Source organism: Thalassophryne amazonica, chromosome 16, assembly GCF_902500255.1.
Source record: "Thalassophryne amazonica chromosome 16, fThaAma1.1, whole genome shotgun sequence".
Classification (NCBI taxonomy): domain Eukaryota; kingdom Metazoa; phylum Chordata; class Actinopteri; order Batrachoidiformes; family Batrachoididae; genus Thalassophryne; species Thalassophryne amazonica.
Window position 1 is genome coordinate 35,267,318 of NC_047118.1, and position 26,899 is coordinate 35,294,216.

Here is a 26,899-nt window from a genome sequence, read left to right on the forward strand (position 1 = left end):
TGTTTAGTACTTAAAAGTTCTTTTGGGGTTCACATAAGACACCTGTATTGTTGACGATTAGATCTCTTGCATCTTTTCAGTGAGCCCCCTCCAAGTCAATGGCTGCCCATCTATGCTCCCATTTGTTCAGTCAGTCTGATGCCTTCCAATGTGTGTCAAGTATACGCATTGCTTCCAGAGAGCGATTTTACATCTCACTCACACACGTCTGTGGGTGCATATAAAGGAATAAAATTGCAGTGTTTGATAGGCCCCAACTTAACTATTTTAACTGATTCTGGCCAATTGCACATCAAACTGTTTCTACATGATTCTGGCGGACCCTACCTCAAATTGTTTGAGGGGAAAAAAACAAAACCCCAACCTTCTCATCTTATGACATGGCTTGTAGTTGGTGAATGTAAACATGCTGTGAATTTTAAAATGAAAAAAAAATAGAGGGGTACCAACACAAAATGTTACTCCAACCTTCTACAGATGTGATCGTCAAGTCTTTCCTGTCATGTACTGCGCCCCCCCCCAGCCAACTGCCAGTGCAAGTACCATTTTAATGGTATTGTAATAAGTAGCAGCGAAAGTTCTTTGTCAAGAACTGTTTATCCTGCAGTGGTCAGGGATCATGCAAACCTTTCAGGCACTGAAGCACCTTCAACACTATCCACCAACTACATTGTACATGTGAAACAGATTCCAGGGCCAAGAAGGTGCAGGTTTTCTTTGCAACCACAAAATCCACAGGCGATTTCATTGATGAATTCTTCCCATCTCCTTAGTGAAATTACCTGAAGCAGTTTGTGGTTAAGAAAACCTGCACCCTCTTGGCCCTTTCTGGAATCAGTCTGACACCTGTGCATGACATGCTCAGGAAATTGACTGCACACATACAAGTTAGGGTCTTCCTTGGATCATAAGGGCCGGGAGTAGAACTCAAAGCAAGAGCAGTGCTACATTTCATTACCGCTTCAGCACCTTGGTTTAAAAGCGGTTTTCTGTGTGAAGATCAGCACTGCTCTTTCAAAAACTAGAAATCATTGCATTTGTTCCCTTAAGATCCAATCCCATAAAGTAATTTCATGCAAGATCATAGGAACTGGTAAAATGGAGTTTTGCCCCTGGTTCCTGCAGTGCAAACACAGCATCTCTTTAGAACTGGTACTATGACACTTAGTAAAGTGTTAAAGCACTAACACCATACTTTATGAAATGAATCAAATATTGACATGTACAAAAGCCTTTTATTTTCATGGTCTGCATTCGGTGTTTAAGACCAGTCAGCAGCGGTTCCACCCCAGTCAGATGCCTGAGCAGTGGGAGCAGTGGACCAGTCCTCAGTGGCTGGTTGGGTGCTCCAGTCCTCTGCGACAGAAAGAAGTTAAAGTGAATACTTGCCAGTAATAAACATTTCTACACAACCATCATTCAGGCAAGTTTATTCTTGTGAACTCACCTGTGTAAACCTCTGGCTTGACAGGTGCAGCAGCTGTAACAAAGGTTTATGGGTTTTGATAAACAAAAAAAAGTGCAGAGTAAATGAATGGTCACAATAATGAACTTCATGGAAGCTTGTGATCATACCTGCTGGGAACTGCTGGATGGGCACAGATGGCACAGCCACTCCTTCTGACCAATCGGCTACCTCAGGCTGAGCAAACTCAGCTGCCGGGGCGCTCCATTCACCCTGGAACTCCTCCTTCCCAACAGCCTTCTCAGCTGCGGCCTGTTCCTCCTTCTCGATCTACACCAAAAACATGATCAGCGAATGTGGAAGTAGTATTTCTCACATTTATATACAACGCCAACTTAGACTGTTATATATGTAACAAAGTATACTGTATTTCACTTACCTCTTCAGGGTCCCTATAGAAGTAGAGATCAGGCATGACCTCCCACGGGTGCTCTCTGGAAATGGTGCCCCTCATCCTAAGCACCTCCCTGGCTAACATCCACCACATCAGACCCACAGAGTGGTGACCCTGCAAGTCAAAGGATTGGCCATCAATAATCACATTAAACCCACAGCCAACTAAAGCCAAGCTACATGAAGCATGCCATATGTGGCAAGACCTTTACTTGCTTCTCTGGAGTTCAGAAAGCAGATGACAAAGGTCAAGCATATGATTTAGCACACATCCTACACCCTACGCTGCACAGACAGGACAGCATCGGGCTCTAGCTGTGTGCAAGAAGCAAGAATTCCCTCAGAGCCAAAGGACCCAGAATGGTGATTCTGGGTCAGAACAGTTTTATGGTGGATAACCATTACATGACTTAAGTCATTAAAAGATGTATCCCAATTTACCTGTAGTGCAGCAATCATTAAGTTGTGGGATGCCAAAGTAGCATTCAATTGGACAGACCAACATTTTAGCAATTATTGCATAAAAACAAAAATAATCCAAATGTTTATCAAGTTTTTAACGGATTTGTGTCTTATACAAATATTAAATTACTGCTGCCAAAGCTATGAAAATATAATTTAATTTCAGGGCACCTCACCTTATTGTTACAGGGTATGGCAATGTCCACATATCTAAGTGGAGAATCTGTGTTGCACAGCGCAATGGTGGGGATGTTGACATAGGAAGCCTCAGTCAGTGGCTGGTGGTCAGCACGGGGGTCAGTCACGATCAGTAGGCGGGGCTCCCTGAAAGCAGCCTGGATCTGATTAGTGAATGTACCAGGAGTGAAGCGACCATGAAAGGTTGTGGCTCCAGTGGCAGAAGCAAATTTCAGCACAGCTCTCTACAGTGAGAAGAAGAGTATTGGACATTACGGAGGCCATGATCACATGTCCCTAAACTGATTTAAGCATTTTAATTTTCAGCATCAAACCCACAGAAAATGCCTGAAAATAGCCTGTAATTGCCCCATTGCTGGATTGGTAATGGACCAATCACATCAAAATTTAGTTCTCTTGATATTTCCAAGTATATTAAAGTCAGACAGATGACAATTGGATTGTGGCTCAGGTCACTATCTAACCCCAGTCATAGGACAACAATCCTCATGGTGTCAGCGAAAACCTAGCCCACTCACTCTAGCACACTTCCGACACCTAAACACCGACATTAGTGCCTGGTTTTAATAGTGTGCACAGCAAACATCAAATATCCTGTTGCATAAGCAACATTTTCTACACTAACAGGAGAAAAAAAAAAAAAACCCTCACATTACCTGACCAGTGTTCCTGGAGGAGATGACACACACATCTGCTGGGTTCTCAATGGCAACGATGGCTCTAGCTGCCAGGAGAAGCTTTTCCCAAGTCTTCTTCAAGTTGATGATATACACACCTTTTGATGGAGACAACCACATTGTGGTTATTTTGCATTAAAGGTATGTGAAGAAAGTCTTGTGGGTTGACATGCAATCAGACAAGGTAGCCAATTGCAGAACTTAGCCCTTAGAGCAGACCTGGGCAAACTGCGGCCCAGGGGCCACATGCGGCCCTTTGCATGTCTCTGTCCGGCCCTCATGAGGTCTGTGATTATTATTACATATATTAAAAATGTCAAGCTTGTGTGTTGCAAATCATTAGAGAGGTTTATTTAGGTATATTTAAATATTTACATATTACAATAATAAAAATGACCTATAAAAGCTGTTAAATAGGTAATTTTTTTGTAAAATTTGTAATGGGAGACAGCCGAGTTATCGATGGTGTGGCCCTTGGACATAATTCAGGTTCCCTATGTGGCCCCTTGTAAAAATTAATTGCCCACCCCTGCCTTAGAGCATTATAGTCACTACGGCTGTCACGATTAGTCGACATTATCGATAATGTCGACAATGAAAATTTGTCAACACGTATTTTCATTGTCGACAAATTGCCCAATCATGTTTTACCATTCAAAAACTATCATTTTGGTCCGGCGACGTTTTTTTGTGGAAGCGCTAACTGCAAAAGGAACTTTTTGGGGGGGGGGGGGGGGGGGGGGGTTCCCTCAAGGGAGAAGCGGATACGGTACAATTTGGTGCAATCTGAGTGCAATTTGGACAGTTTTCCTTTGCCTAAAACAGTGCTTTTTGACTCTTATCATACTGCAAAAAATGACTAAAGTGTATTAATTTCATCACAATTTATTTACTACTTTGTATGCCAGTATGTGTCCGTAATAAGTTACCATCCACAAATGGAATGACTGTCTGCAGTAATTTAACTGACTATAATTTCTGCTTTCATTCTACACAATTAATCAAATCCTAAGTGTGTCTTACAAAATAAATTATTCGAACCTTTATGCTATTACCTGGTAAAATAAATAATACACTTAAAGACACTAAAAGACATGGTAAGTATTGCCAATGAAAAGTCTTTTTCCCCGTTGTTGAAGCTTATCTCTTCTTCTGCTATGTAGGGCAAATGAAGTTCCTTCAAGTGGCATCCCACTTCCTTGGTCAAACTCCCACACTTCTGGCAAGTACTGGTCATCAACCCTGTACATCTTCACCTCTCTCCAAAGACTTGGTGTGCGGATGGATGGCATGTGGCCGTAGGCCTTCTCCACATTGAGTAGGTCCACGATACCTACATATTTCAGCACCTCAACCTGCAGTTCTTTTCTTCTTTTCTTTCTTTTTAATATTTATTTCATTAATTTAAAAGAAAAACAGAAAAGCAAAAAACAAAAGCACCACAATACCAGAATGAAAAGGAGCAGAAAGAAGAACAAGTCTTATGATTTCTGCCCCTTTTAACAATACAATCTTTCAATATACAGCATCATAGTCAACATTATTTAACAGATTGCATTTCTTTAACTTGTCACATACCACTGACCCATTTCATAATTATGACCATTAATTAATAGATTACATCACTGACAGGTTATATTTAAACTTAAGACACTCCAAACATTATTAACAGTTTACTTTTTTTTTTTTTTTTTTTTTTTTTTTTACTTTCTTGCAGCCCACTGACTTACTTCATAATTTCATACTTACTTAATACATCTAATTTAATATGTTTTTTAAATAATTTAAGTGACCTTAATTCTTTAATTTCTTTATTAAGATTGTTCCATAATTTGACACCATTTACTGCAATACTCCTTTCCTTTACTTTGGTTCTAAATCTTGGTTTTTTAAAGACTTCTATTCCTTTCAATTTATAACTACTTACTCTTTTTTCAAACATATTTTGAATGTTTGTTGGTAAAGTAATTTTATTAACTTGGTACATCGTTTGTAATATTTTCAAATCAACTAAATCATGAAATTTAAGTACCCTATACTTAATAAACAATGGATTAGATGGATCTCTAAAACCACTGTTACTAATCACTTTTAAAGCTCTTTTCTGCAAAATAAATAAAGGTTGTATATAGGTTGTATATGTTGATCCCCAGATTTCTACACAGTAAGTTAAATATGGGACAATCAATGAATTGTACAATGTTAATAAACCATAACTATTTAATGAATATTTTACTTTATGCAAAACAGCAATGGCTTTCGCTATTTTTCCTTTTATGTAATTTATGTGTGACTTCCATGTAAGATCTTCATCAATCATGACTCCTAAAAATTTCATTTCTTTTACCCTTTGTATATCCATTCCATCTATTTGTAATGACACATTATTTTCTTTCGCTCTATCATTAAACAATATGAAATTTGTCTTATTAATATTTAGTGACAATCTGTTTATATCAAACCAATGTTTAACTTTTTCCAACTCTGTATTTATCACTTGTGCTACTTCCTGTATATCTGATCCAGAGTAAAACAGCGTTGTATCATCAGCAAATAAAATGCTGCCAAGCACATTGGATACATTCACAAAATCATTGATATACAAAATAAACAGTTTGGGTCCAAGTACCGATCCTTGTGGTACTCCATAAATAATGTTACACAATTCTGATTTGGTATTATTTATCTGAACAAACTGTTTTCTATTTTCTAAGTAGCTTTTTACCCACTGATGTGCAACACCTCTTATTCCATAGTGTTGTAACTTGTGGAGCAATCTTGAGTGGTCATCAAAAGCCTTTTTCAGGTCAATAAAAATACTTACAAAATAATCCTTATTATCTATTGTTGTTGATATTTTCTCTATTAGTTCCATAATTGCCATAGCTGTCGAATGTTTTGTTCTGAATCCATACTGAGCATTATTTAAAATATGATGTTTCTCAATAAATTTATCCAATCTTGTTACAAAAACTTTTTCCATAATTTTAGAAAACTGTGGAAGCAATGATACTGGCCTGTAATTAGAAAAATTATGTTTGTCTCCATTTTTATATAATGGGACTACCTTAGCAATTTTCATTTCATCTGGAAAAACCCCAGTTGACAGAGACAGATTACAAATATAAGTAAATGGTTCAATAACAATTTCTATTATACTTTTTACAGTCATGTCTAAATCTTCATGGTCAGTTGATCTTTTGCTTACACAGTTTTTTACAATATTTCTTATTTCATCTTTTTCCACATTGTCCAGGAAAATACTATTGACCGTATTTACCAATGTACATAATTTATCTTCTATTATTGGTTTATTTCCCACCAGACTTGACCCTACATTTGAAAAATAATCATTAAACCAATTTGCAACTTCTTTTATATCATATATCTCTTTATTTTCCTTAAAGTAATTTGGAATAGTTTCTTTCGTTCCATCACTATCAATCACACTTTTTATAATTCCCCATGTTACCCTCATATTATCTTTACTCTTATTTAGTTTTTCACTGTAATAATCTTTTTTTTGTTTCCTAATTATTGTTAATAGTTTATTTTTATATTTTTTGTATTTATGTTCTGATTCCTTTGTTTGCAATTTTAAAAAGCACCTGTATAAATAGTTTTTCTTTGCACAAGCATTTTTTATTCCCTTTGTCAGCCATGGTTTATTTACTCTTTTCTTACTAATTTCAATTAATTTACAATTTTTATTGTATGATTTCATCAATATTTTCATAAATGAGTTATATGCTACATTAACATCACTGACATAAACTTCTTCCCAGTTTTGATTTTTAAGGTCATATTTTAATGCCTCTAAGGCTTTTACTGACTTATCTCTTTTAAAGTTTATATCAGTTTTTTTGTTGTACCTATTTTTATATTTAAATATTGAAAAAATTGGTAAATGGTCGCTAATATCTGTCATGAAGATCCCATTCTTGATAATTTCATCTGTTCTGTTTGTAAATATATCATCAATTACCGTTGCACTTTGCGATGTAATTCTGGTTGGTTTTGTTATCAAGAGGAATAACCCCAAACTATACATTGTATTCACAAAATCACTTAATCTTTGGCAGCTGGAGCTTTCTATGTTAATATTAAAGTCCCCACACATAAAAAGCGTTTTGTTTTTAATTTGATGGAATAATTCAATTATTTTATCTGTAAATTTCACAACACAAGAATCTGGTGCTCTGTATACACAACTAATTAAAATATTCTTAGATGTTTCATGTACAAGTTCCACTGTTACAATTTCTATGACATCATTCATAATCGTCATTTCTTCAACAATTGTACACATCAGATCTGTTTTTGTATACAGAGCAATACCACCGCCTACTGGCAGCAAGTCCATGGCTGTTATTAGATAAAAAAAAATGGAAGTCTATGGTGGCATTCTGCATTCATGTTATCTGTGTGGCACTGCTGTTTTCTTTTTTAATGTTTTATTTAATTTGGAGATCACTTTTGGGGGGAAATTGTAAATATATTTAGGTATTATAAATTAACTGCAGTTGTATTTACTGTCAATTAAGCAACCACTGAAGATATGTGCACTGGGGTGGGATTTTTACTTCTTCCCACTCCCTTTTGAACTTTGTCATTTTTTGATTTGCTTCTTTTTTAATTGTTTATTTTTTCATATGAGTGTAGAGGTACAGAGAGTACAAAGAAGCTTTGTTCATTTGATTTGCTTATATTGTGAACTGCCATGATACTTGAATTGACAACTAAGTTCGAAATAAAAAAAAAAATTGATTGAACCACCAGACCAACTGAATTTTAAATAGTCTTGCGAAATACTGTCACCACAATGATACAAATCATAACCAATGAACACTTTTACAGTATTAGCATTTTATTTTACTTCAAAATATTTTATTTTACAAAATATATCTTTTCATTTTTGAATCGATTAAAGAGTAAAAACTTAAATCAGTTGTAAGTACTAAAAGAAGTTTATGTAGAAAGCAATTTATCCAGAAGGTCGAGAGGGGGAAGTGTTGACTTTTTAAGTACTTGAAAGACACTGGACTCATCGGGAGGATTTAGTACTGCTATAATGGACTGATGCAGCAGGTGGCAGCAGTGCGATGGCATTAAGTGCCGTAGAAGAAGAGAGGGGTAAGTTAGATTTCATCACGGGGACACACGTTTGGAGAGGAGTGCATTTCATGTCAAAATAAAGTTATAAAGTGTAAAAACGGAAGGAAATCAATTGTAAGGCCTGAAAGGAGTTTCTGTAGGAAGTATTTTAGCAGTAAAGTCCAGTGAGAGGAGGAAGTGTTGCCTTTTTAAATACGTGAAAGACACGGGACTCATTGAAAGGATTTAGGGTTGCTTTAACGGCCTGATACAGTAGGTGGCAGCAGTCCAACAATAAGGATGCCGGCTGCCATTAAACGCAGTAGAAGAAGAGAGGGGTGTTTGATTTTCTCATAGGGACACCCGGTTTGATAGGAGAGCGTTTTGTGTTGAAATAAAGCCATAAAATATATATTTTTTTAAGTTAGCGGTTTTATACGACGATATAAACGGAACATGGAAAAAAAAAATTGGACGGAAATCCATAAACGGAGGTTTTGCTCACGTTTACCTTCAGAAAGCAATGAGCGCGGTGACAGAGTTGCTGCCCAGAATACCACTGCGCACACATGACCGCTTCCTGTAATGGCAGCCTCCGTATGGAATACATTTTAAAGCAAATTCCGTACTTCTCTCCCGTTTTGTGTTGAAATGAAACAATAAAATATTTTTTCAGTTAGCGATTATAAATGACGGAATAAACGGAACCACAAAATAAAAATTGACGGACATCCGTATACAGACGGAGATTTTGCAGCCATGCCCGTATCAACGGCTAAAGAGAGAGGTTTTATTGAGATGGTTCAAACACTATCTCCAGGCTACCAATTGCCATCTCGCAGTCATTTCACAAAACTGATGGGAGAAAACTACAAGGATGTCATTCAGGAGGTGAGAGTCTTAAATCCCAAACTAAAACAACAAGTGTTGCCACTGAGCCCTATTTTGGAGTAACTTGTCATTGTCAGGGAGCTGAAGTTTAAATTGTTTACAAGCACTTGCACTGTTAAACTTGCACTTGTTAATATTTGTGTATAATAAAATCCACACTTTTAAGTTAAATGTGTGTTTTACCTGAATTTATCATAAGTATTTTGATTAAGGTCCATTAAGTGAACTTAAAAGGTCAACTGTAATGTGCACAGCAGCGTGATGCATTTTAAGCAAGAAAAGAAAATAATCGTTTAAGTCGATTAATCGAAAAATAATCGCCAACTAATCGACAATGAAAATAATCGTTAGTGACAGCCCTAATAATCACACTGCAGTACATGTGACAAGCTATTATCATTCCACCACTTACCATCACTTTTTCTCTTATAGACGTACTGTTCCATCTGGAAGTCCAAGTTGATACCTCCCAAATGGGTTCCTGCAGCCAGGAACTTCAGCACATCCTCTTCCTTCATTTGAAGGACATCTAGACCTCCGGACATCGTGACCGCTTTCCCTGAGCTACGTTAAGACGGGAGAGCTGTGGGAAGATGGGGCGGGGACAGGCCAATAAGTTCAGCAACCTTGTCACACATTGCAGACTTGCAATACAGTTCTCACACACAAGAAAATGTAACTTAAGCAGCACATACATGTGATTGCCCGCTCCAGTTTTTGGGTGAAGTTATCACAGCAGCTACAGTATGGGCCCACATCTTGATTTAGCATATTTATGCCAGATTCCCTTCATGGCGCAACTCCAGATACACAAAGATTTGGGCACAGGCGAGCTTTAAACCCCAGACTTTGTTGTTGGGAGGAAAGACTACAACTATTGTGCCATGTTAAGACTGAATTTTACAGGGGAAGCATTCCATGTATTTTTCTGCATGAACCAAAAACTGATGTACTTTCTTTTTTAATGAAGTAGTTGCGGCTACGGCAGCCATAACTCTCAATCTTGGGGATATTCTTACAACAGCCACTGCAATTGATGTTCTGTAAAAGTGTGTGTCGCTAACTACACAGTATAGTGGTAAATATCCCATCATGTGGAAGACTGGTTAAATTCTCAGATGGAAGACTTTTTACTCCCTTCGTATCTACCAACAACTTGTTTCACTTATTCTTTGGATTCACTTAGCTCTGTAAGATTTGGGTTATTTGGGATATTAAGGATAGGATGTCACATCAACACTGTAAGAGTCTACCAAAACATAGTTATGGTTACCATAACAATATCCACAGCCTTTTAGAAAACCTATGGCATTTTTTCAGCCTTTATTATTATTATTAGGACAGTAAAGAATAGATAAACCGAATCAGTGACAGGGAGCGACATACAACCAAAACTTGCTTGGCCAAGATTCAAACCTGCATGCTTACATTCTGTGTAATGCAATATGTGCCGTAACCCCTGAACCACGCACGTCCCATTTGTGTGCATGTATTATCATGACTAAAATTGCATCTGTCTTTATTTCAGTGCACCTCCAGACATTTCTTTCCTCACAATGAGTCTAAATACAGATATGGAAAGCCCCATTTACACCTGGCATTAAAATGCACATCCAGTGACCAAATAAAAATCCATTTAAGATCATTTCTCCGGCACATGCCAGACCTTCTCTGATATAAACAGGTTAAAGAGGCAGCTACACCATTATGTGTTTTTTTTTTATTTTGGAGGGGGCTAGAAACTGTTCCACAAATGACGGTAAGTCACGTCGTCACCTACAGTATAACAGGCATGTTTTTTGCCACCGACATACGGCAGTATTTTACACGACTATCCTGATAACTGAACTATTTAAAAAACTGGGAATTTTAAAAATGATTCCGGATCCGTGCAAAACTAATAGTAACTTAGACAGCTGGAAGGCTTCAATAAAAACTCTCATGTTTGTAAAGAACACCATTTTATGCCATGCGGTCATAAAAGACGCGCATCTGCAATATCTCCCCCACCCCCATGGTACTCCCGCTCCCGCTGCAGAGTATCCGAGCACAAATGCACAGCATCCACCTTACACGCGGTCCTTTTAGCATATAACCAAAGCACAACTTTAATATTTAAGTACCCATATGTTGACTAGATAACGATCTTACAGTTTACGAGTTGACCATGAGGCTCGATTAATGACTAGAATCCGGCGCGAGGGAAACACCTCGAAGTGAGCGCGTGTCGGCGGCTAACATATTAGCTATGAATGTTAGCAGGTTGTCACAAGTTTTTTTTTTTTTAAAAAGACCCAGCCGTGTCGAGTTTTGTGCCGCATTGCTACGAGTTTTCTGCGTAGTCTTTCATTATATTCCTTCCTTGCCAACAATTAAGCACTTATTACATCAATATTATCGCTTTAAACTCACCTCGAAACAACGCCGTATGGAAATCTGACCGTACGGTGGAAAAAGAGGCCGCTAGGAGGAAATGACGTAATATTTATGGTAGAAAAGCCAAGCGTGTGATTGGTTGGTTAGGTAGCTGTGCAGTTTTTGCTCTTGGACAGTAGGTGGTGCGTTTTGTCTTCTTTCCAGCCCAGCAGAGGTAACTGTCGGTCGGATGATTTCCCATATTAAGACAATGGAGATGGAAAGACCATATTAAGACAATGGAGATGGAAAGACCATATTAAGACAATGCCGAGACAGTGAGACACTGACCTGTGTGGCAACTGTTTGCCAGAGACAAACAATTCAAGGACGAGTTGAACGTATGTCCACGGTGAAAGTACACAGGTTGAGAAATCGTTTAATGAAACGTGTCTTAATTTTTTAAAGTAAGTCTAAAAGCGAACATGTTTTGAGGGCGTTTCTGGGAAATGAAGAGGATAAAGATTTTTTACGTCCATTTATTTTGTTGTTGTTATTCTTCTTATTGTTGTTGTTATTATTATTTATTAAAAATATTCATTATTTATTTATTCATTTATTTCTTTATTATTGAATAAGTGGGTTATCTGACAAATATATTTTGAGAAAGGATTGCACTAACAGAAATTTCAACACCAATTACTTCCATTAATTAAAAAAAAAAAATCCACATTTCATTTTCCATACACCATCTTTAAAGCTACAGTCTGTTGGATTTAAGGGCGTTAATTATCAGGAATAAAATATAGCATTTGCAAACATATTTTCATTAGTGTGTAATTACCTCAAACAAAAACACGATGTCTTTTCTTAAATTTAGAATGAGCCTGTAGCAGATAGGCAGCACGTAATGGACATAATTCACCATACAAGGTTATCATCTGTGATTGCTGTGTAATTTCTGTTCTCAGAGTGTTTTGGCCTCTTTGATGTATCCCAGCCAAGACTGCTGTCTTGCCAATGTGTATTCATGTTCTGGTCGCACACCGCCTTGTGTGAAGAGCATACAATGGTCTCAGTATCCCTGCTATGCAAATGACAAACTGTTACTGACAAACCGTCTCACATATTGAGCTTTCCTGTAACTGCCAATATGTATTCCTACTGTGCATATAACAAGCTGTCTCGGTCCCCTGTGGTGCTTTTCCTGTAAGGGCTCTTGTGAAGTTCATGGGCAGGACTGAGCTGCTATAAAATGTCTGTGAATTGCATGAAAGACAGAGAGAAGAAAAGAGGAAAAATGTAGAAATAACAATAGAAATTAAGTGATGTGCTGATGCGTTGCTGAAATGGGGAAATTGTGGCTTCTTCATTCATCACAATTTCTACAAGCCCATCATATCTACATGGGAGTGGGCTCCCTCACTGGAGGAAGCCATGTTGCAGTGCCATGTTAGTACAGTGGCCCAATAGGGACATACTTACTCTGTTTTTAGCATTTTACAGTGCAGCCAGATGGCTGAAAAAAAATTAAAGAAAGAGTTGCTCCCCTACAGACTATAGACTGGTTCTGAGTGCAGACACAAGTTTGTGACCTATCATTGTTTTATGAATTGGAGGATCATACATATTACTTATCACAAGAGAAGACAAGGGAGACCAACTGTCTGTCTCCAAAAGAAACAAGAACATGAAAGAAAACAATCTGCCGCCTCATCACCAGATGACACTAAATCCTACATACTGTAGCTTTATTTGAATTTCCAAACCAACAATCCAAATCTGCAATCTGTAATTTAGAGTGAGCAACCTTGTTATTCCCCTGATAAGTGATGGAAACATTTAAGCAGTTATCAAAATAGCTGATGATTATCTTTCTGTCACTCATTAATGGAGTGTTTCGGCTCCTATTCAGAGTCTGTTGCATAAAACACCTCACAATTCCGTCATTAAATGTTTATTGTACCATTGAAAGTAGTCTGTTATACTTTATTCATTCAAGCTGCCACAACTCTTACAGAGTATCAGTCAATTCCCTATTTCACAGCAAACATAGGATGTGCCATATTTAACTTACTGTCATGTGCTGCACACATGAGGCTCATTATATGTGTTAACATGAGGATTTATAAGGTTTAAATGACAGAAGTTCCAAAATTTATTTGCACAAGTCACTGCTGAGGCCTGTGCATAATGTATCACATAACACAAAGTGTAACTTATTAAACATGGACTACAGTTGGATTTTTTTTTTTTTTTAAACATCTCACCCAGTTAAGGATCAGATCTTTTAAATTTCTTACTTCAGTCTGACTGTCCTGTATTCTTTGTCCTGACCTCCTATTTGATGTCACGCTGTCACTCCCCCTGCTTATCAGCTTACAACACTGATAAGTGTTTGCCCGTTATGTTCTGACTGGTATCAAAGGGAGAAAATACATTCTAATCTACTTTATGTACTCTGACACAACACAGCAGAACCAGTAAAACACCAGCCTCACAGACATTCTGTTGAAATTAGTCACATTTGGTTGAAGCATCAGAGCACATGTATTATGTATGTTATGTATTAGCAGATGGTTTATTTAATTCAGTGGGATCATGGTGATTTTCGTCTTCTTGTTGCCTGTGAATGTTTATTTTGATTTGCGCATTTGTGTTTTAATGTGCTGCATTTTGCAAAGCACTTTGAAATTTCTTATGTAAAATTCTTTTATAAAGTTATTGGGCTGTATGTCTGTAAGAATGAGAGAAAAGTGACAGACTGTACACCATGCACTGCAGTTTTAACGTAGAGAATATGACATATGTGAACGCGCCCCTGTGCAACATCCCTTAAAAAGCCAAATGATTCATAGTTCTTTAACCTGTCTGTAACACTTTATCTAAGATGACAGGCAGTTTCCTCTCAAGAACAATCACAAATAAATATTTTAGAAAGACATACATGCATCAAAGTAGAATCTCATTTCAGCAAAAGTCATTTAAGTACATCAAAACCTTTAGTATAATACCCCCAAGTCATCACTTTTATAGCCATTTTTTAAACTCAAGTCAGAGAATTGACAATCTAACATTTCCAAGCCACTGAACAAGTCTCAGCGTTCTTTTTAAATCAGTCACAAATACAACTCCAAATCAGAAAATGATGGGATGATACGGAAAATGCAGATTAAAAAAAATTTGTTTATTCTGATGTTTAACAGGGACGATACATACAACATTGCCACAGAAAATGGGAAAATGCGATGTATATAAGACCTCTAGCTTCAGCTAATTTGCAGTCTTTGTCCCTGGTCAGGCTTTACAATGGAATAAAATATACTAAAAAAATAATACAATGCAATGCAATGATACAAATACAGTAAATAATACAATGAATAACTACCATGAATAAATAAACACAAATGCAGTCATAAATTACAAATTAACTTAACATTAAACATTAGTAAAGTGCTATTATATTGAAAATGACTCGAGAGAAATTAACGTTCACATCTCTGCTGCTGCTTGAGCTGAAATACAAATACAGCGATTATATTTACTTTGACATCTATTTCATTACAGACAGGATGAACCAAAGACATTTCATGTTTCATGTGCTCAGCTTGATCTTATTTGTACATCCTTTCCTGGATTTAAGGCCTGAGGCACATTGGGGCAATTTGTTCTAAATATAAGTACTGACTCATCACTTTTACAGCCAGTTTTCTTGAGACAAGTCAGGGGCTGGATATATGAACATTTCCAAATGACTGAATATGTCTTGGACTTCATTTTGCATCAATCATTAATAAATGCAAACACGACAGTACTATCACAGAAATTTGTCGTGTAGGTACGTCTTAAGAATTGAGTGACCATGCTTGAAGGAGACTACTAATGGAAGCCAACAAGACACCCAGACAGCTCTGAAGGAGTTAGCCTTCTATAGTTGTAGTTGAGTGTACAACTTTTGTCTGTTGCATCACCAGTTGTACGGCTTCATAATGAAGTGGTATAGTGGAGGATTTTCTGAAAAAGAATGTGAAATTTCAGCTGCCGTTTGCCAGAAGGCACATGGGAAAGCCTATATTTGATCTGCTTTCCTGTTTTGTAATCCTGTACTCCACCCCATGAATGGTGCTGCGACTGACAAATGTTGCATCACCATTCGCAGTTTTTCCACTTACATCTACAGAAGCCTATAATTTTTTCAGAGCTTTTTTTTTTTTTTTTTGGCTTAGTGGTTAACACTGTTGCCTCACAGTAAGAAGGTCCTGGGGATCCCATTCTGTCTGGAGTTTGCATGTTCTCCCCATCTCTGCATAGGTTTCCTCCCACAGTCAAAAAACATGCTTTGAGGCTTAAAAAAAAACAAAAAAAACTCATTCAGTTGTTGTCTTGGTGGCTTCACTCATTAGTCTACTTCCAGCACAGTCTCTCAGTTTTTGAGAACTCCCTACCTGACACAGATTTCTGACACAGTGCCGTTCTGTTTATATTTCTTAATGATTGATGAAAATTAAAATCCAAGATAAATTCAGGGTCTTGGAAATGTTCATGTATCCTTCCACTAAGAAAACTGTGCAAGTGATTTAATGTGGATATGTATAGAATAAACTGCACACTTCTTAACTTTTTTTTTTTTTTTTGGTTGTGTTGCAGGCCTGATATGTAGGAATGGATGTATATCAATCAATCAATCAATTTTTTTTATATAGCGCCAAATCACAACAAACAGTTGCCCCAAGGCGCTTTATATTGTAAGGCAAGGCCATACAATAATTATGTAAAACCCCAACGGTCAAGACAACCCCCTGTGAGCAAGCACTTGGCTACAGTGGGAAGGAAAAACTCCCTTTTAACAGGAAGAAACCTCCAGCAGAACCAGGCTCAGGGAGGGGCAGTCTTCTGCTGGGACTGGTTGGGGCTGAGGGAGAGAACCAGGAAAAAGACATGCTGTGGAGGGGAGCAGAGATCGATCACTAATGATTAAATGCAGAGTGGTGCATACAGAGCAAAAAGAGAAAGAAACAGTGCATCATGGGAACCCCCCAGCAGTCTACGTCTATAGCAGCATAACTAAGGGATGGTTCAGGGTCACCTGATCCAGCCCTAACTATAAGCTTTAGCAAAAAGTAAAGTTTTAAGCCTAATCTTAAAAGTAGAGAGGGTGTCTGTCTCCCTGATCTGAATTGGGAGCTGGTTCCACAGGAGAGGAGCCTGAAAGCTGAAGGCTCTGCCTCCCATTCTACTCTTACAAACCCTAGGAACTACAAGTAAGTCTGCAGTCTGAGAACGAAGCGCTCTATTGGGGTGATATGGTACTACGAGGTCCCTAAGATAAGATGGGACCTGATTATTCAAAACCTTATAAGTAAGAAGAAGAATTTTAAATTCTATTCTAGAATTAACAGGAAGCCAATGAAGAGAGGCCAATATGGGTGAGATATGCTCTCTCCTTCTAGTCCCCGTCAGTACTCTAGCTGCAGCATTTTGAATTAACTGAAGGCTTTTTAGGGAACTTTTAGGACAACCTGATAATAATGAATTACAATAGTCCAGCCTAGAGGAAATAAATGCATGAATTAGTTTTTCAGCATCACTCTGAGACAAGACCTTTCTGATTTTAGAGATATTGCGTAAATGCAAAAAAGCAGTCCTACATATTTGTTTAATATGCGCTTTGAATGACATATCCTGATCAAAAATGACTCCAAGATTTCTCACAGTATTACTAGAGGTCAGGGTAATGCCATCCAGAGTAAGGATCTGGTTAGACACCATGTTTCTAAGATTTGTGGGGCCAAGTACAATAACTTCAGTTTTATCTGAGTTTAAAAGCAGGAAATTAGAGGTCATCCATGTCTTTATGTCTGTAAGACAATCCTGCAGTTTAGCTAATTGGTGTGTGTCCTCTGGCTTCATGGATAGATAAAGCTGGGTATCATCTGCGTAACAATGAAAATTTAAGCAATACCGTCTAATAATACTGCCTAAGGGAAGCATGTATAAAGTGAATAAAATTGGTCCTAGCACAGAACCTTGAGGAACTCCATAATTAACTTTAGTCTGTGAAGAAGATTCCCATTTACATGAACAAATTGTAATCTATTAGACAAATATGATTCAAACCACCGCAGCGCAGTGCCTTTAATACCTATGGCATGCTCTAATCTCTGTAATAAAATTTTATGGTCAACAGTATCAAAAGCAGCACTGAGGTCTAACAGAACAAGCACAGAGATGAGTCCACTGTCTGAGGCCATAAGAAGATCATTTGTAACCTTCACTAATGATGTTTCTGTACTATGATGAATTCTAAAACCTGACTGAAACTCTTCAAATAGACCATTCCTCTGCAGATGATCAGTTAGCTGTTTTACAACTACCCTTTCAAGAATTTTTGAGAGAAAAGGAAGGTTGGAGATTGGCCTATAATTAGCTAAGATAGCTGGGTCAAGTGATGGCTTTTTAAGTAATGGTTTAATTACTGCCACCTTAAAAGCCTGTGGTACATAGCCAACTAACAAAGATAGATTGATCATATTTAAGATCAAAGCATTAAATAATGGTAGGGCTTCCTTGAGCAGCCTGGTAGGAATGGGGTCTAATAAACATGTTGATGGTTTGGATGAAGTAACTAATGAAAATAACTCAGACAGAACAATCGGAGAGAAAGAGTCTAACCAAATACCGGCATCACTGAAAGCAGCCAAAGATAACGATACGTCTTTGGGATGGTTATGAGTAATTTTTTCTCTAATAGTTAAAATTTTGTTAGCAAAGAAAGTCATGAAATCATTACTAGTTAAAGTTAATGGAATACTCAGCTCAATAGAGCTCTGACTCTTTGTCAGCCTGGCTACAGTGCTGAAAAGAAACCTGGGGTTGTTCTTATTTTCTTCAATTAGTGATGAGTAGTAAGATGTCCTAGCTTTACGGAGGGCTTTTTTATAGAGCAACAGACTCTTTTTCCAGGCTAAGTGAAGATCTTCTAAATTAGTGAGACGCCATTTCCTCTCCAACTTACGGGTTATCTGCTTTAAGCTACGAGTTTGTGAGTTATACCACGGAGTCAGGCACTTCTGATTTAAAGCTCTCTTTTTTAGAGGAGCTACAGCATCCAAAGTTGTCTTCAATGAGGATGTAAAACTATTGACGAGATACTCTATCTCACTTACAGAGTTTAGGTAGCTACTCTGCACTGTGTTGGTATATGGCATTAGAGAACATAAAGAAGGAATCATATCCTTAAACCTAGTTACAGCGCTTTCTGAAAGACTTCTAGTGTAATGAAACTTATTCCCCACTGCTGGGTAGTCCATCAGAGTAAATGTAAATGTTATTAAGAAATGATCAGACAGAAGGGAGTTTTCAGGGAATACTGTTAAGTCTTCTATTTCCATACCATAAGTCAGAACAAGATCTAAGATATGATTAAAGTGGTGGGTGGACTCATTTACTTTTTGAGCAAAGCCAATAGAGTCTAATAATAGATTAAATGCAGTGTTGAGGCTGTCATTCTCAGCATCTGTGTGGATGTTAAAATCGCCCACTATAATTATCTTATCTGAGCTAAGCACTAAGTCAGACAAAAGGTCTGAAAATTCACAGAGAAACTCACAGTAACGACCAGGTGGACGATCGATAATAACAAATAAAACTGGTTTTTGGGACTTCCAATTTGGATGGACAAGACTAAGAGTCAAGCTTTCAAATGAATTAAAGCTCTGTCTGGGTTTTTGATTAATTAATAAGCTGGAATGGAAGATTGCTGCTAATCCTCCGCCCCGGCCCGTACTACGAGCATTCTGACAGTTAGTGACTCGGGGGTGTTGACTCATTTAAACTAACATATTCATCCTGCTGTAACCAGGTTTCTGTAAGGCAGAATAAATCAATATGTTGATCAATTATTATATCATTTACCAACAGGGACTTAGAAGAGAGAGACCTAATGTTTAATAGACCACATTTAACTGTTTTAGTCTGTGGTGCAGTTGAAGGTGCTATATTATTTTTTCTTTTTGAATTTTTATGCTTAAATAGATTTTTGCTGGTTATTGGTAGTCTGGGAGCACGCACCGTCTCTACGGGGATGGGGTAATGAGGGGATGGCAGGGGGAGAGAAGCTGCAGAGAGGTGTGTAAGACTACAACTCTGCTTCCTGGTCCCAACCCTGGATAGTCACGGTTTGGAGGATTTAAGAAAATTGGCCAGATTTCTAGAAATGAGAGCTGCTCCATCCAAAGTGGGATGGATGCCGTCTCTCCTAACAAGACCAGGTTTTCCCCAGAAGCTTTGCCAATTATCTATGAAGCCCACCTCATTTTTTGGACACCACTCAGACAGCCAGCAATTCAAGGAGAACATGCGGCTAAACATGTCACTCCCGGTCCGATTGGGGAGGGGCCCAGAGAAAACTACAGAGTCCGACATTGTTTTTGCAAAGTTACACACCGATTTAATGTTAATTTTAGTGACCTCCGATTGGCGTAACCGGGTGTCATTACTGCCGACGTGAATTACAATCTTACCAAATTTACGCTTAGCCTTAGCCAGCAGTTTCAAATTTCCTTCAATGTCGCCTGCTCTGGCCCCCGGAAGACAATTGACTATGGTTGCTGGTGTCGCTAACTTCACATTTCTCAAAACAGAGTCGCCAATAACCAGAGTTTGATCCTCGGCGGGTGTGTCGTCGAGTGGGGAAAAACGGTTAGAGATGTGAACGGGTTGGCGGTGTACACGGGGCTTCTGTTTAGAACTACACTTCCTCCTCACAGTCACCCAGTTGGCCTGCTTTCCCGGCTGCTCGGGATCTGCCAGAGGGAAACTAACGGCGGCTAAGCTACCTTGGTCCGCACCGACTACAGGGGCCTGGCTAGCTGTAGAATTTTCCACGGTGCGGAGCCGAGTCTCCAATTCGCCCAGCCTGGCCTCCAAAGCTACGAATAAGCTACACTTATTACAAGTACCGTTACTGCTAAAGGAGGCCAAGGAATAACTAAACATTTCACATCCAGAGCAGAAAAGTGCAGGAGAGACAGGAGAAGCCGCCATGCTAAATCGGCTAAGAGCTAGTAGCTACGCTAAGCTAGCGGATTCCTAAAAACACGCAAAGTGAATAATGTGTAAATAATTTAGAGGTGATTCAGCAGAAGGAGTGCTTTAGTTAAGGCACGTAAAGATTACACTGGGAAACAAATCGTAATCTAGATAACTAGATCAATCTAACTGCGCAGATTAAACAGCTAACAGATACAGAAAAACACCGCTGTGCTCCGGAACAGGAAGTGATACAATACCGCAGTGAGAGCCATATTAAATGAGATGAAGCTGGCCACACAAAACATTAAATATCTTTGCTTCATACTATCAATATAGCAATGAAAGAGAAGTCAAAGTAACAATGATCACTGCATTTTTTTGATTTGCATTTTCCATTTAATTTTAAGAAGCGCTTCTGTGTGCCACTCCCATCATGAAGCTCTACCTGGTAAAGCAACAGACAAAAGTTACCCTGAGGCCAGTTTCTCCAATAACTTCCACAGAAGGTTTTAACTCCTTCAGTCATCATTGGACCCTTGGAAGCTTCCCTCAGTCTGCTTGGTTAATTATCCCACTGTTTTTAAAGTGAGCCTCCACTGAACAAAATTACCACACCATTTGAAAAACAGGACTTTAATCAGAGTTTATCCACAGCAATCTAAATGTACGAGATACAAGTTCATTAATCATTCTGTGTCAAGTACATGTTCTACAAAACAAATGGGTCACTTTGGAGGCTCATATTAGTGTGCTGCTTTGAGACAAACAGTCATTACTATCATGTCATTGTGGAGCACGCATATTTCAGCTGTGAGAAAATGTGTCAAATCAGTATTTTTTGACTGTGTTGAGTTCAGCTGAATCGTTTACATTGAAGACAAAAGTGACAAAAACTAAAAACTTGAAACAAATTGTTTCATAGATAAAATACTTTAATATATTATGCTTCACATTTACATACATGTGTACAAAAAACAAGTCAGAATATAAATAATAATGCTTACTTTTTATACACTATTGTAAAAGCAACTAGACGGCAGCCCCAGTTTTTTTTTTTTTTTTAAGTTTGTGTCAAAAAATATTAACTGAGCTGCTGTGGTTAAAGTGCAACGCAGACATCTGAATGTTATCAAGCTCAATGTAATGTGGAAAATCTCTGATCATGACTTGGACACAAAAATGTTCATTAAGGAGCAGGAATTGAGCTTAAAGGTGACAATTCCAATAATTTTGTTGTTCTGGTGACTGCACATTAAAGCTGTCTTGAGTCTTAAAGTTTCTTTTGATTTTCTACAAAACTGATATATATTTTGTGAAACAATCTCTGTCTGATGTGTCACGGCCTTTCTTGTTACTGTTTTTTTTTTTTTTACCAAGTGGGTCAAATTTTAAACTGTAAGACAACACAGCACACATTTTTTCACCCACTCAGCAATGCAGCCACAGAACTTTGAACAAAAACCAGGTTAACAAAAAGGTTCCTGTAATAAACCAGCAAAACACATTTCACATCTCACACGTTTGATGTGCGAGTGCTTTAGACAGGACGTCGAAGCTTCTTTGCTCAGCAGTTTACACCAAATATGGTGAAAGATCACCATGACAACCTCATGAGTAAATCACCAGTGGAGCGCTGCTTCTTGTTCACTCCTTTGTTGTTCACATCTTCTTCTCACTTTTCCTCTTCAGGACTTGAGCCCGAGTCGAGTCATCGTCTGCTCGTACACTGTCCACGCCATGGCGGCCATCATGGTTCTCCTCAGTAACCGTGGTACCGCCCCTCTGAAGAAGCCCTGCAGGCCGTATTCCTGAGAGGGAGAGGCCAAATGGAAAAACAAGTAACGTCACAAACATGAGCGACAAGAAGACGACAAAATATCTTTCCAAAAGCTGAAATCGAACCTTGAAGATGTGTCCTACGGCCTGTGCGCTCCTCAGCTGTGGATTCACTTGAACGTGTGTTTTGACAACATCAGCAGGTTGGGTGATGAGAGAGGCGAGTACGCCAGCCAAGACCCCGCAGCTGAAGTTGGCCAGAGGAGCGTAAGCAGACACACTGAGCTCTAAAAAGGAAGACAGTCACTCAGCTGGTTCTCAAAACCCAGTGATTTCAACGTGGTACTTTAAATATGAGGATGTAAACTAATGACATGTTGCTGCCTATTACTGCATTAACGCACCATGTGGCAATGTCGCCTTGCTCTGGCTGTAGAACATAACGTAGATACCAGAGAAGGGGACGTCTCTGAGGAGGGTTGCCATGAGGCCAGAGTACAGAGCTTTGGGACCCTCAGCCTGAAGGACACAGCGCAGAGCTCCGACCACACTCCCGTAGCTGTACCTACCGCACTGACACGACAAAAACATCGCACAGCTCAGACAAGGAACAACATAAATCCTGCTGTTTCAAACGATCACACTTTTTTGTTTTATTGCTGTGTGAAACTGAACCGTTCTGTCTTCAATGTGTCTCCCTGCACAGTAAACAGACATCAGTTTAATTTATGGTATCAGTCATCTGTCTTCTGAAAAATTTGTTCCAAATTCTTCAATTAGTGATCAAAAATCTTCTTGCCAAACTTTGGAAATGTTCAGTAATACGCAAAACATTTAGACGTAGTAGAATTTGTATAAAAATGTCTTTTTTTGTTGTCTCCCCACAGAATCTCTGTGGACCACCCAATAACACAGGTCATGTCAAGGTCAAATCAAAGATAATCATCTAAAGTGCACTAGTGACCATATCTAAGTAGATGAGCGATTGTAAGGTGGCTTTCTGGACAGACATCTGTTCTCCTGGGGCGAGCAAATTCAACGACGTAAAGATGAAAAATTAGCTGGAGCTGACAACACTGCAAAAACTGATATCTAAGAAAGTAAAAAAAAAAGAGACTTGTTTAAAGAAAAGTTGACTTAATTTTTGTCTAAATAGAAAAATAATCTTCTCAAGCATTTTTTTACATAAGAAAAAATGTTTTATTTTGGGAAAATGTATCTCGCTTTTTCTTAAGTTTTTCCAGCTCATATCAAGCTGTACTTAACCTATAAAAAGAAAAGGCAATGGATTTCAAATCATCCAAGCAAAGAAACAAGATTGCTTTCCTTATTTTAAGACAGAGGCTAATCTTAAAATAAGAATTCTGTCTAGTTTTAAGGCACATTTTAATTATTCTGTGCCTATTTTGCTAGTTTTGAGAATTCTAACTAAGTAAATTTTTCTTACCCCAATGGCAGATTTTTTTTTTCTTAATACAAGACAATTTGGCTCAATTTCAGATTTTGTCTTACAGAGAGAGACAGTTTTTGTAGTGGAGGCACTGCAACTGTCTGGATGCTTTACTTCAAATCAAATTTGAAATAGCCAGACATTCCAAGAAAATATTGAATTTCTCTCCCACTTTCATTAAAAAAATTATTACAAATGTCATTAAAAAAAAAACTTGACTTCATGGTCAACATAGTGAAGATGGGGTGGGGGTAAAAGCTTCTACAGACACACCGTCCTGTCTGCCCTTACTTCAAAACGAGTCTTGATCACGGTGACGGGCAGCATGAAGACCCCTGCCACGGTTCTGGCCCCGCCTCCTAACAGCACAGCCTCCACGGCTCCTGGGCTCCTCTCATGGAAGAAGTGCTGCTTCAGAGTGTAGAAGGTGCTGAAGTAGAGCCCCACACCCGGGATGGTGCGAACAAACGACTGTGACAAGAAATGAATGACAGCGGAGTTACAGATACGTTCTAGCTTACACACAGTACCGTAAATAACAGAAATGAACCCCCCACTGCCCCCAGTGCAATATCACTTATATGTTAAATGATTAAAAATGGTATAAATAATTACATTTAAAGTTTAAAAGTAGAGTTTTTCCTCTGATGAACAATCAAAAACAAACAGCTATAGTGAAATTATAAAACTCAAAGTAAAAACAAAAGTTAGTAAAAGTACGTACTGTAAGTACATCTCCCTGAGTCACATATGGTACTTTATGACAATTTTGGCTCACAACAACAGAGTGACAGTAAACAAAAAAGACTAATGAGGGAAGCCTCAAACAGACAGCTTTGAAGTAGTTGGAAACCTCAGTGGATGTGATTTAAGAGAAACCGGACATTGGACAACTTCTGTCTGTTGCTTCATGGGTTACAGCGACATGAGAGAGTGGAACAAAGATGGACTTTTAAAAACTAAAATCTGATCTTGAATCTCAGGTGTTCCTTCAGGCAAGCTGTCTTCTTTTTAACAACGTCATTTTTTGTACCACAGACAAAAGTTGCCCTGATGGCAGTTTCTCCAGTCGCATCCACAGACGCTTGTGACTCCTTCAGACTTGTAACTGGGGTCTTTGGAAGCTTCCCTCACAATTGTGTTTTGTTAACCATCACTGTGTTTTTGAAGTGAGCTTGCTCTAATCAGAATTACACTACCACACTGTTCCGATTTATTACTGATTAATATAAATGCGGTGGCCAAGTGGTTAATGTGCTTGGTTTCAGTTCAGAAGGCTCCAGGTCCAAATCCCACCCCTGCCACATTTCTCCATGTAATGTGGAGTTGCGTCAGGAAGGGCATCCGGCGTAAAACCTGTGCCAATTCATCATGCAGATCCACCTTGGATTTGCTGTGGCGACCCCGAGTGCAAACAAGAGAGCAGCCGAAGGGACTTACTTTACTATAAATGCTTTCTGCTATCACATCCGATTTCTTTAGTTTGATAATAATTTTAAGTTGTTCTTAGTACTTTTAACCTGCTCTCTCATGTCCCCTGTGCCAGTACTTCATTTGTTGTTTTGAGACAACTACAGTTATTATTATTAATCTCCTGGTAATTCTGATTACTGGCTGTTTCTGTTACCAACTGGCTCCTCTCGCGTGCACTTGGATTTACTGTGTTTGACTATCTAGCCGCAGGTAAACTTTGTGCTCGCCTCTGCGATTTTTTATTTTTTTGGGGGGGGGGGGGTCTGTCTGCCTGTTCCCTAGGTTACCATCACCACACTGATCCTGACCTCTGACCTGTCTATTGGAACGGTCTCTGCTTGATCCCTCACAGACACCTGTGATAAACGTACACGACTGATACTTGTCTTTGACCATGGACTGTGGCTGACCACTGAGTGGAAGACGTTTGCACTTTCCATCTGTGTCTTTTCTGCTTTGGAGTCTCTGAACAGAGTTTTTATATAAATGATCTCCAAAAAAAGTTAATGTTCTTGTATCAATCCTCTGACTTGTCTTTAAAAATAATCTGGCTGTAAAAGTGATGATGTAGATGAGTTTTATTACAGGGTGTGTACTTGTACTGACTTTTATTGCACTTTTATTGCACTTCTAGCGTTTTTGTACTCGTTTTTGATTTTTCATGAGAGGAAACACTCGACTTTTCAACTTAGACGTAATGTAATTTTGTGAAAGGTGACACACCTTTGAATCATTTGACATTTCTACAAGAAGACAATGAGCTCTCTGCACTCTGGGGGCATTATAAGCAGTAAAAAAAAAGCAGAAAGATGGTCTAACCGGCGAAACACCTTTCCACAGTCCCAGCAGCCTGTCTGTCCGCACCACACTCAGGATCACAGTGACCATCCCCACCCTGGTGGAACTGAAAGTACACAAAGGTAACAATCAGTTAATAACCACTAACTGCTCTGACAGGGGAACTACACAGTTTAAATGATGCAAAAATTTTAAAACAGAGTTCCTCCAGTCAAAGAAAAGTGAGTTTTTGTTGACGTCACAAACTCTGTGGGTGTATAAAATGCGTCATGCACAACAATGATTAACTGCTTCATGTCTGTGTGCGCGTGAGATCTCCATGTGCACTCACCCAGGGTGCATGCTGCCCTGCAGCGTCTGCAGACGGGTCTTAACAAGGTCCAGAGGTTGGAAGAGCAGCGTGGAGCAGGTTCCACTGAGGGAGCCGCACATAAAAGCTTTGACAGCTGGGTGAGCCTGAAGGATCAGAGGGACATACGAGTAAAATACACATTAAAGCACACAAACAGGAAGTGTGGAGTTAAAGGAGTGGGAAAAGAGGAGCACAAGAGCGTAAGTCAAGAAAGAAGATAACAGGGAAATAAATGGTGCCAATTTCACACCAGAATGAGTGATTTGAATGACAAGTAAAATTTAATTAACTTTATTAATATATTGTACCACACAGCTGAAAATAAAATTGAATCAAAACCATTATTTATATATATATATATATATATATATATATATATATATATATATATATATATATATATATATATATATATATATATAAAGAATGCATGTACAACATAAAATATGACTGCATCCTCTTTAATTGAGTCAAGGCAGAAG

General features: G+C 38.4%; 2 protein-coding genes and 1 non-coding gene across 4 annotated transcripts in view; all 3 read right to left on the reverse strand.

Moving 5' to 3' along the window:
• Positions 1-1,215: 1,215 nt before the first annotated feature.
• Positions 1,216-11,675, reverse strand: rpsa (ribosomal protein SA). 2 transcript variants are annotated; one of them, XM_034189965.1, is made up of 8 exons: positions 11,593-11,675; positions 9,593-9,763; positions 3,175-3,293; positions 2,497-2,742; positions 1,845-1,973; positions 1,576-1,735; positions 1,448-1,480; positions 1,216-1,356 (listed from the first exon to the last, which is right to left on the reverse strand). In XM_034189965.1, the coding sequence occupies exons 2-8, from the start codon at positions 9,723-9,725 to the stop codon at positions 1,262-1,264; spliced, it is 915 nt and encodes a 304-aa protein (XP_034045856.1). In that variant the 5' UTR covers positions 9,726-9,763; positions 11,593-11,675; the 3' UTR covers positions 1,216-1,261. The 2 variants fall into 2 exon arrangements, with proteins under 2 accessions (XP_034045856.1, XP_034045857.1); XM_034189966.1 differs by having other exon boundaries at positions 1,216-1,360; positions 1,445-1,480.
• Positions 2,957-3,096, reverse strand: LOC117528831. Its single transcript, XR_004565888.1, has one exon. It is a non-coding gene; the product is annotated as a small nucleolar RNA SNORA62/SNORA6 family (small nucleolar RNA).
• A 10,357-nt stretch (positions 11,676-22,032) lies between the features above and the next one.
• The window catches only part of LOC117527638 (mitochondrial glycine transporter A-like), a 6,178-nt gene continuing 1,311 nt past the window's right edge, over positions 22,033-26,899 (reverse strand). Inside the window, exons 2-7 of the mRNA XM_034190070.1 lie at positions 26,397-26,521; positions 26,087-26,171; positions 24,086-24,265; positions 22,749-22,917; positions 22,471-22,631; positions 22,033-22,376 (exon numbers count right to left, since the gene is read on the reverse strand). Coding sequence (XP_034045961.1) covers positions 22,254-22,376; positions 22,471-22,631; positions 22,749-22,917; positions 24,086-24,265; positions 26,087-26,171; positions 26,397-26,521 — 843 coding nt within the window. The 3' untranslated portion in view covers positions 22,033-22,253. The remainder of the gene's footprint in view (positions 22,377-22,470; positions 22,632-22,748; positions 22,918-24,085; positions 24,266-26,086; positions 26,172-26,396; positions 26,522-26,899) is intronic.